Source organism: Sycon ciliatum, chromosome 3 (assembly GCF_964019385.1).
Source record: "Sycon ciliatum chromosome 3, ocSycCili1.1, whole genome shotgun sequence".
NCBI classification, from domain to species: domain Eukaryota; kingdom Metazoa; phylum Porifera; class Calcarea; order Leucosolenida; family Sycettidae; genus Sycon; species Sycon ciliatum.
In genome coordinates this window covers 34,401,116-34,412,278 of record NC_088645.1, presented here as the reverse complement: position 1 = coordinate 34,412,278, position 11,163 = coordinate 34,401,116, and the positions used below count along the sequence as shown (strand labels likewise).

The 11,163-nt window shown below is 45.5% G+C and overlaps 1 protein-coding gene across 1 annotated transcript; it reads right to left on the bottom strand.

The window, feature by feature from the left end:
• Positions 1–6,317: 6,317 nt before the first annotated feature.
• On the bottom strand, positions 6,318–7,484 carry LOC135813019 (uncharacterized). Its single transcript, XM_065326238.1, has one exon. The coding sequence runs from the start codon at positions 7,482–7,484 to the stop codon at positions 6,318–6,320; it is 1,167 nt and encodes a 388-aa protein (XP_065182310.1).
• Positions 7,485–11,163: the final 3,679 nt, after the last annotated feature.

Genomic DNA, 11,163 nt, shown 5'->3' with positions numbered 1-11,163 from the left:
CTATAATAATAATCTTTATTCCCGTTGCTATGCAGAAGACGTTACTTCAGTAACGTCTGGCGCTAGCCAGAGTCCACACAGCTTTAATTTGGTATTTGTGTGTTTGTGTGTTTGTTTGTGTCACGCCTGGCGCTATCCCGTATCTGACGGCAAAAAAATCATGGGGGTGTTATAAATTTTTCAATTCTTCTATTTTTTCATTCATATCCTGGGATTCGAACCCGCACTATCGCCCTACATGCATTCCCCCATACACTTCGCATTCACGGAATTACCAACGAAGTTTGGAGAGCTCTTGCTCCGTCTGTTGCCTATCCTGTGTCAATTATCTTGAATATGTCATTTCGTGAAGGGAAATTCCCAGCCATGTGGAAAACTGCGGTAGTCGTGGCCACCTACAAAAATAGAGGACCACGCAACACCCCCAGCAACTATCGCCCTATCTCATTGCTCTCTACTTTATCAAAAGTGTGCGAACGTGTTGTATATGACATCATTTATGATCATGTTCGCATTTCACTTTCGCCAGCACAGTCGGGCTTTTGCCGGGGTGACTCTACCAGGTACCAGGTTACCCGCCTCGTGCAAGACATCCACACCGCCCGGAACGCCCATAACCATGTTGGTTTAGTTTTCTTCGATCTCGCAAAGGCCTTCGACACTGTTTGGCACAGGGGTCTCTTAGCTAAGCTGCGAACAGTATATCGCATTGATGGCAAGGCTATCGGCTGGCTCTCATCGTATCTCTCTAACCGACATCAGCTTGTACGCCTCTCAACTGTGTTATCGGAGCCTTTACCCGTTACTTCTGGAGTCCCCCAGGGTTCAATCCTTGGGCTACTGCTATTTCTCCTGTATATTAATGACCTCCCCGATATTGCCCCTGGTCACGGTCAGCCTTTTCGCTGACGACACAGCTCTGCTATGCTCCAATGCTTGCCCTATACGCCTGCACGAAGCCATGCAAGATAGCATTGGGAAAGTTATAACCTGGATGCATGATTGGAAGTTGCAGCCAAACGTTGATAAAACGGCAGCTATGTACATTTCCCCTTCTCCCCCTTCCCTGCCACTTTGTTTTCCTTCTTCAAGTGTTGCTATTCGTATTGTTGAAGAGCATAAGCATCTTGGCGTTATTATTGACTCTAAATTGTCGTGGTCACCCCATGTGCAGTATGTTTGCAAGCGCACAAGCTCCATCCTTGGGGCTCTTCAAGCCCACTGTAGACATCTTCCTCTTTCTTGCAAACGCTTGTTTTATCGTTGCTATATATTGCCCTTACTTGACTACTGTGATACTGCTTGGTCTGGCATAACTACTACTGTATTGAACAAGCTAGAAACCCATAACCGCATGCTCCTTAAAATCTTATTTAGCAAAGATCGTCGCTTTCCCTCCGCTAGTCTTTACGAAATTGCCAAGATCAGTCCCCTTTCCACTCGACATAAGTACCACCTCTGTGTTCTCATACATAAAATATTACTAAATAAAATACCCTTGCATATGCAGGCTTATAATTGGTTCTCCGAAACACGGAATACCCGGAACTCACTCAGTCTCCCACGCGCTGCCTCCACCCTATTCACTAGATCCCCGATCTTTGCTGGCTATGTGTTTTGGGCAACATTACCAACGCAGGCCAAGACCAGCACGTCGATGGATAATTTTGTTGCTAAAATCTCTGCTCAATTATAGGTTTCATGTATATCCTGCTGGTTTGTCTCCTCCTTTGCCTTCTTTGCTTCTTATTTTGTATTCTTTTATCTGTTTTACTGCTGTGGTTGGCTTTCACCCTTGTCTCAGTTTTATTGGCCGTCATCATGATGTGCCATGAGATAATGATATAAATACAAATACAAATACATACCCATTCTTCCAAGTTGCTTCACGTTATGATCTTGCGTTTCAAAGCCCTACTGTAAAAGCCATATATAACGAAGTGCTAACTCTAACGAGTTAACGAGGAGAAATCTGTCGTTAAAATAGAAATCGCTATACAGAAATCGATACATAATTATACTGTCCTACTGAGCGTTGAGAATGAGTGAGAATCGTTACCTTTGGTACACGTAAACTAGTCAATTTTGGGAAATCGTTATATATGCGCCAGAGTTAGAATAAGTATAGATTATAGACCGGTTAGGAGGTCTATACAGGATATATAGACCGAGTAAAAGACCGAGGTCCCCCGAGGTCTTTTACGAGGTCTATATATCCTGTATAGACCAACTATGAGGTCTATAATCTATTTATCGTGTTCTCCACGCAATAGTTTCTCTTCATATACGACATATCCTTGTAATTCTAGTATTATACTATAGCCTATACCGCATTGTACGGCATTGAAAGTCAAGGTCATTGTTTAAACTAGGTTCAGCATCGGTAGCACAGTGGCTGGGTGGTAAGGAAGAGTGACTGAGATTCACAAGGTTGTGGGTTCAAATCCCATATTGTGTACTTCTGCTTTCTTCAAAAATTTCTTTTTTTAAGTTGGAGAGAAAATTTCTAAGTCCAAGAAGTTCTAAGGAGTCAAATATAAGTAGTCAAATATATCGTGTATTTGACTAAGCAGTCAAATACGCGATATATTTGACCGCTTAGGTATCAGGGAAATTAGTGGGGTCAAATACTAAGAAGGCGATAATGGCTTTTACAGTATTTGAATATTGCGGGCAGCTGTACGTGGCCAGCTGTGTTTGATGGTACGGTACGGGAGACGGTGTCGTATTACCCTCGATCGCACCTGTCCCGTACCTATCCCTACCGTACCATCAAAGACAGCTGGCCACAATGCATATTCAAATAGGGCTTTCAAATGCAAGATCATAACGTGAAGCAACTTGGAAGAATGGGTATGAATGCGAAGTGTATGGGGGAATGCATGTAGGGCGATAGTGCGGGTTCGAATCCCAGGTTATGTCTTTAAAAAAGGAATTTTATAAAGAATTTATAACATCCCTATGCTTTTTTTGTCTAGGTCATCAAGGCAAAAAAAGCATAGCGTAGGGCCTTGAGCTTCCAAGCTCTCTCGTTTCAGGATTATCCGACAAGGACCACCCGTCGTGTGCTCTGACTGTGAACTAGATATAACGTACATCATGCAATGCACTGGTACATGTGTAAACCAAGACTACGATCAGTCGTTTTTTACCGGAATCTTCAAGTGGCTGAAGCCAAACTGACTGCACAGATCCAACGAGAAGAATGCAAATGATGTCCGTGTAACCCAGAGTCCCAGACCTGGGGAAGTTGGAAAAGGAGACGCAAATAACAAGAAAACGTGGAAAAGAAAGCTGAAGATCTATCTACGCCTCCACCGACAAGACTGGGTTTGGAAAACAGATATCTGGCCATGATTGATCCGCTCGTGGTCTCTCGTCTGCAATTGTTCCTGCTCGCAACCTGATGATGTAGGTGTATTTGTACATATTTGTATTTATGGATTCTCCACAGGCCTTAGCCAAAATCGAGGGAGTCTCCGTCAACAGCTTATGAAGAAGAAGCTGAGGAGAAAAATAAAAATAGGAAATAGAATGATGCGGGGTGGTAATGATCAACTTCACGATCCCTCCTTTCTCTCCCTCCTTGGTTATACTAGTGATCTTTCTTCCCTGGCTCCTTTTCCAGTCCTGTCAATTGTATTATGGATTACTCCAAACTATTATTTCAATTTGAAGAAGACGTTCGTGCCACTTTCGGCGATACTTGGGGAATTATGTGTTGCTCCCTACTTGGGAGCTTGCGCTATTCCTGCCGACTTGAATCCTCACTTGACTAACTCATGACTGCCATTCAGAGCACACGAGAAGTCCATCGAACCTTCCACTCGGCAAACCTGCAAGAAATCACCACTGCCTGCTCAATACACAGTGTTTCGGGGAATCCTTTTTAGCGCGTATTGGCTTGTGATTTCCTTTCTTCTGTTTGCTTTAGCATTTTATCGTTCCACAGGTACCCTCGGTCTCAGGTACTCTCATGTTTGTGCAATTGTTAATTTTGCTCCTGATTTGTCCTCCCTGTTGCTTTGCTACCGTCCTCCTCCTTCCTCCACCCTTTTTCTTAATTCACCTCATTATCACATTCGCTTCCATGTAATTGGGCTTGTAGCCCGTGTGTACTTGCGAATTCAAATAAAATTATACATACATACATCCACCCCATCGGTTTTCCCCGAAACACTGTGTATAGGCCAATAGGCCTCGACCAAATATGCTAAAAAAGAGCATTTTATGCTAGTCGCATATCAGGGAAAACGTCCATAATGACTATGCCAAAGGCTTAGCAAGATATGCAAAAAGATATGCCAATATATGCCGCAAAAATATGCTCGAGATAAGCAGAAAGTGTAGGTCATTTCAGTAAAATTACAACCTTGGAATATTCATTGGCTCCACGGCTATCATGCTTATGGTGCAAATCAAAAGACATGCGGAATAGGATGGCTGCGGTGTGTCCCCAGCAACCGTAGCGATAGTGTTCATCCATGTGGAAATGTAGCAAACGCCTCAACCATTCCAAACTCATCCATAAAAGGCATTTCTGAACGCATTTTGTCCATAATATGAATGTTTTGTCCTCATTTTCTGCAGAATATTTGAATTATATGCGGGCTTCACTCCAATATTCCCTTTGTCGCCTAATATGCTATAATATGAGCTCTGTCACAAAATGCGCGGAAATATGCGCAAGCATATTTGATCGAGGCCTAGTAAGGAACAGTATGTTGGTGAAACGGAAAGAACTGTTCGTAAGCGTTTTGACACTGACTCACGCCACCGCCTAGTCCTCGCATCCTCGCGATGTGTTTGTCGCGCTGGATACGGAGCGTCACTGTAAGTAACCCTGGTGATCTTTTGGCTCTCGGATCAGAAATTCCATTAGCCTACTCCAGCTCAACTAATGAGGGCTGAATTCCCCGAAACACTGTGCCCTTAATTAATAGGGTCCGGCGGATTCGAAGACGAAGGGACAGTCAACTAACCTCTCCTGGTACAACGAGCGGCGACTACGAGTGACTGCAACACTTGTTAAGATTATTGCAAGCCGACGAAGTGATGATTTCTCCACCATCATCAACAGGAAATTGGCTCCACCGCAGCATCCTACAGCGGCTATGAAGTATGGCTTAGCGCATGAATGTGATGCTGTCAAAGCCTACATCATACGTGCACAGACTTCGGATGTTCCTGTTGTCGTCGAATCCTGTGACCTTTTCATCCATCCAGCCAAACCATGGCTTAGTGCTTCGCCTGATGGTCTCGTCATGGTCAATGGTAAACTGCAGCGTGTGGTGGAGATCAAGTGTCCTTTCACCATGCGGAATGGTATGTCGCTTCGTGAGTTTGCTGGATGGCGGACTTCATGCTTGACGGATGTTGATGGCAACTTGGTCCTCAAGCGAACGCACACCTACTACTACCAAGTTCAAACGCAGATGTATGTTTGCGGTGTGGAGGCTGCCGACTTTGTCATATGGTTTCCAGATGGTCTGTTTGTGGAAACTGTCGCTGCTGATCATTCCCTTGTGAAGGAGTTTCTGCCCCGACTGGAGAAATTCTATTTCTCGCATTACCTTCCGGCCATTCATGCTGCTCTAATGTGATGTTCAATGTCAACACTGGACTTCTTTCGAACTTTCTTTTCCTAGTTAATTTTTTTTTTACTAGAGCCACGTAAACCCGTCATGTGTGTGCCATCAATAAGGGGAGTGGTGGCGTGGTCTGGGATGCTCTGCCGACCTTGGGTCTCGGCTTCATCACAACCAGTCCAATAGCAGAGAGAGAGAGAGAGAGAGAGAGAGAGAGAGAGAGAGAGAGAGAGAGAGAGAGAGAGAGAGAGAGAGAGAAAGATAGAGAAAGAGAGAGAGAGAGAGAGAGAGAGAGAGAGAGAGAGAGAGAGAGAGAGAGAGAGAGAGAGAGAGAGAGAGAGAGAAAGAGAGAGAAAGAGAGAGAGAGAGAGAGAGAGAGAGAGAGAGAGAGAGAGAGAGAGAGAGAGAGAGAGAGAGAGAGAGAGAAAGAGTTCTTGTTTTCCATTCAATCATAAAATGCACTGTTAGTTCTCGTGGAGTACTTACAATCTTCTTTCAAAGTGATGGTGTGGGGTGGTGCCAAAACCAGAAAGAACAGAGTAATGACAACGCTCTCAGCAAATAGAAAGAATAATGCGCACAGCTGCACCTAAATAATACAGTTTACCACCGTTTATGTCTGTGATAATATAAAAATGTTCGCTTATTTACATAATCATGTACATTGTTCAACAGAACAGGGCGATTTATGAATGAAGGTGTGAAAATTGTATTGACATCGAGACCATATCAGGTAGCAACCAATGTGGGTTGGTAATTGCATAAAACACACGCTGAGAAGACAGCTTGCTCAAGAATATCAAATAAATTGTTGTCAATGACACCATCCAGAAGACGATATTGCTTGATGCGGTTGATGGCTCTTTCCACATGAATTCTTACAGCAGCGATGGACTTCGTTTTGACAACACCCTGGGGGAGCATTTGATGTGCCTTGGTGTTAAATGGTGGAATGTTCAGCCGGACACCGTATGGAGCAAGGAGGTCTTGGATGTTGAAGCCCTTGTCCGCCATGACTGAGTCACCATGGTCCATCAGTGAGATGAAGCCCGAGTCAATGACTATATCCCTGTCCGAGATTGACCCCTCATACAACGTGGAGACAAAGCAGATAGTTCCGTTAGGAGTGATTCCAATGAGGGACTTGCACGTGGTGTGATTTTTGTAAGCCGAGAATGCTGCATTGTTGGTGGACAGACGGGACGGCCGCTCGATGAAAAACTCGGTGCAGTCAATAATGACTCTAGTAGTGGGGTAGTATATCTTGAAAGATTTGGGCATGTCTTTGTCGATACGCCGACGAGACGGAAACACCAGCATTTCTTTAAAGGTCACATATATCAAATTCACCCATGACGTGAAGTAGCTTGACAGGGTTGAACTGTCCACCTTGAATCGATCTGCCAGATCGTCCAACACGAGTCCTTGCCGTAACCTGACACATACAAAGAAGAATTGCATCTCCAGGCTGAGTTTAGGCAATGGACCATTCTTTCTCCCGAGTCGCTCACCATCAAGCTTCGTCCTCGATCCTTTCCAAGCTTGCATCTCAGCAGCGTCTGACTCCAGATAGTGAAAACATGCCATCAACATGTCAAATGACGTGAAGCCGGTGTAGAGCTTCACCATGTGGGCCTTCTCAGAGAACCTACGGATGTCAAATTTGTGCAGGACCAGGCTTTCCTTTGTCTGCCTGAGCTCCTCTTCCAATGTCTTTTGCTCTTTCCACAGTTTGGAGCAAAGACCCACACTCACATCCCGAGACGACTTAGCGGACTGCAGTTCTAAGTCAAGCTTCTCATTTTTCAAGTTCAATTCTGCTACTTGTTGCCTGAGTCTCTCCAACTCATCCACTGAGTCGTCTTGGTGGCTGCCCTCACCGTCATCCACAATCATTGACTGAGCATCTTCGTCACTCGAACTGGAGTCTGACGTAACCGGCTTCAAGAACACCCGCTTTTTTAGCTGGTGGTTTTCGCGAAGGGCCCTGTGTCGCTGATTTATGGAACGAGAAGACGGTAGGTACTGTTCCAGGTACCAAGCGCGGTCGAGGTTTGCCACCCTTTCCCTCCTTTTGTCTTCGTTTCAAAGCACGATCACTCACAACACGATAGTCACTTTCTTGGAAGTGTAGTCCGCAAACTTTTGTTGTTTTCGGCTTCACCTTGAAGTGCTTCCCTTCATCACGACGAATGGCATGTAGCCAAGCAGACTTCAAAGCACGATCGGTTGGAAAGTCATGGAACTTTGGTGAATTTGGTTTTCCATACTCAGATTTGCACAACGGAACACAACAGTAGCTACCAGTGACTCTAGGCTTGTCACCATAGTCTCCTGACAGAGAAGAATCGCTGCTGCCATCGGGATCCAGCCCAGTCGCCGCCATCACATACGGTACTACATGTACAATGTACAAAACTGAACTAAAGACACGAACAAGAAAAAAAGCACTGCACCAAACAATCAAAATAAATTTTTACAAACTCTTTCAAGTCTTTGGCAAGGAAGAGGTTGCGGGCAAAGACTTTTGCCCACAACTCGGCACTTTGCCACGGCACGCGATTACATCATGTCTCCCAAATATGGGATTACGCAATGAGCTTATGACGAATGGAATACTTGGGACAAATTCGATGCCCAGCCACTGTTCTCCTCGTCTTCGCAAAAATTGTAAAACAGACACCACCATGTAGATTCTACCATGGCCCGTTCGCGCTTTGTTATAATTATGTGGCATGTCGAGAGAACAAGTAAGTTGCCACGAACGAAAAGACACTCGAGAAAAAGCAAAACAGGGCCACAGAGCAGTCAGCAACAAAATGACTCCTCCGGTCGAAGGACACTCGGCTCTGAACAAAATGGCGAAATGCCACGAGTCACACCTGGTTTTCGAATTTCGCGCGCAGATTTTCGTGACGCACGCCTCAATTTCAAGACCTATTGTATTTGTGTATCGCTGCCTGAATGGCCTTGCTTGCTCTCTCCTACAAGAGCGCCTTACTCTTCGTGCTCACGGTGCTCACACTGCTGCCCTTACCCGTGGTCAGGTGTCTGCAGCGCTTGTTTTACCCCCTGCTAGCACGCTCTATGGTTTCAGTGGAATTTCTTACGTAGGCGCTGACTGGTGGAATGCACTGCCGCCTGCTTACCGCCTTTCTAATTCACCTGCTGAATATCGATGGTCCATCAAGACTTTCTTAGGGTTCCCTGTTAGAAGGCGATGACGCCTGTTGTCATGTTGGGAATTCCCTAGTAAAAATAAGAAAAATAAATAAATAAATACGGCAAGATGTAACAAAGGCCTACCATGCGACAAAACAGATAATACATCATCGGAATACCACTCACGACAACTAGCACTGCCTGGCAGGTGACACTTGATTGCCGAGGTTCTGTTTCCCTGACCCGACGACTTGGCCGTTGTCACCTCTGAGCCTGCCAATTGCCAGTCTCTCCCATCACGCCCTGCGTCCCTGCAATTCCGATTGCCTCGGTCGACATCGGTGTCCGTGTGGGAGCAAGCTCATTCCTAAAATATCCATCCCCGAAGTCGCAACCACTATTTCGTTCTGTTGCGCCCAGCGCGGGCTGGGGACTAGCTGGTTTGGAGGTGACAGCGTTGTGAATGACCCAGGGTCCTCTACGTCTGTTCTCACCGTCCAGGAGCGACACTGACACTGCTATCTGGTGTTCACGAGGTGTTTGTCGCGCTGGAAACGGAGCGCCTCTGTAAGTTTGTATCCCTTGTGAAGTTTGTGCCTGGAGAGCACTATAGGTGGTGCTCTTCAGGCACAATCTTCCTCAGTTGTGAGTCAGTCAAGTCAAGTCGGCGGAATAGCGCGAGCTCCAGTGTGGGAGAAAACTCATTCCTAAGAGTATAATTACCCGGTATGTAAAATGTAAATGGGTTCATATGCATTGACCGGCCATACATGTTCAGTATAAAGGGTGGAGGGGTAGGGGGCGAGGGGTAGCCCCTGGCACAAAATGACGCCAGAAAAAGTGTGCAGAATTCGGTATTTTCCTGGTGTGTGGATAAAGAAATGGAGCAGAATTCAAGGAAGTACCTGAAATAGGTGTTGTCTGTTTGCGCCAATTTCACTGTGGTTTTTGGAGCGGAATCTGTCAATTTTTCGAGCATTATCCACTAAGGCCACCCTTTGTTAATTCATTGTTTAACGTCCTTTTTTTCGCGAAAAGGTACGCGGGAGGGCGGAAAAAAAACAAAAGCCCATTCCAAAAACTGGAAACCCCAATCAAACATTTTGACCAGTAAAGCATGTGACATATAAAATAGTTCTGGGTCTAACGGCACTTGCAGGCATGGAACAACACTCTTTGATGGTACATTGGAGCACATGCCTGATGAATCCAACAAAACAGGTACATAGCATGGAGTTAGCATGTCATGAATTCATTACATCTGGATTTTTACAAGGGCACACACCGTACGATATTTAAAAGCCAACAAAAAAAAGAAAAAGAACACAAGACAAAGGCATGCCCGGGAGGCAAGATTATAAGTTTAAGGTCATGATCGGCACACTGTGAAACTACACAATCATGTATTTACAACTTCGCATATTATTGGTACTACTACTTTCTTGTTTTTTTTTCCGGTCGGAGGCAAAAAGGTACGCGGGCGCGGACGTTAAACAACGAAAAAAGAAAGGGTGGCCTAAGGGGCCGTCCGTAAATATCGATGTTTTTTAGAGACGATATTGGTGCGTCTGGGGGGAGGGGGTTTGAGCCATGTGCGTCTTTTCGAGCATCAGAAAAATATCGATGTAAATATCTGAAGTTTCGCCGATCCCTGCACGCGGACGTCTAAATGGCTATACAAGAAATGTGAAACCAGCTTCCGTTCGCGGAGCTAAAACTCGCCACACAAGAACAAAATCAAAAATTGGAAGCTGTACGCCCATGGCGAATTTCAAGAGCAAAAGAATGAGCTATTGATTGTGGAAATCGGCCGAACGATGCCTGCAGGAGACCTTTTTCAAGACGTAGAGGCAGTGCGAACAAACACGGACGAACTCCACAAGAGCTTCCAGTCTTCACTGTCTGAACAAGGATTTGAAAAAATTCAAGCCCGAGCGTAGCCGCTTTGGCTACACCAGTACACGGTGGCTGTGAGCACGGCACTGCAGCGCCAACCCGGTTCGCTCCCCCCAGGCGATGCAGCTATTGCGTGAGTGCGGCGGGATTTTCACGCCTACACCGGACCCTCAACATGACAACATCCTGGGCACTTCATGAGCATCCAAAAAATTAATATTGATTCCATGATCTAGATGTACATGTGCGTCTTCTGGGGGGAGGGAGGGGGGTCAAGGGAGAGAAGCACCAATATCGTCTCTAAAAAAACATCGATATTTACGGACGGCCCCTAAGGAGCAGTCCCTAATTAATATCGATCTTGTACACTAGAGAACAAGTTTCGTTTACGGGTGGGTGGGTCAACGGGATCTTCGTTTTGAAAAATGTTGATATTTGAGACATCATGGCCTTCTTGCTGTCAAGTCAATCTATTTTTCGTTCAGGGGGTTGGGTGGGCGGGGGAGGGTCGTAATAA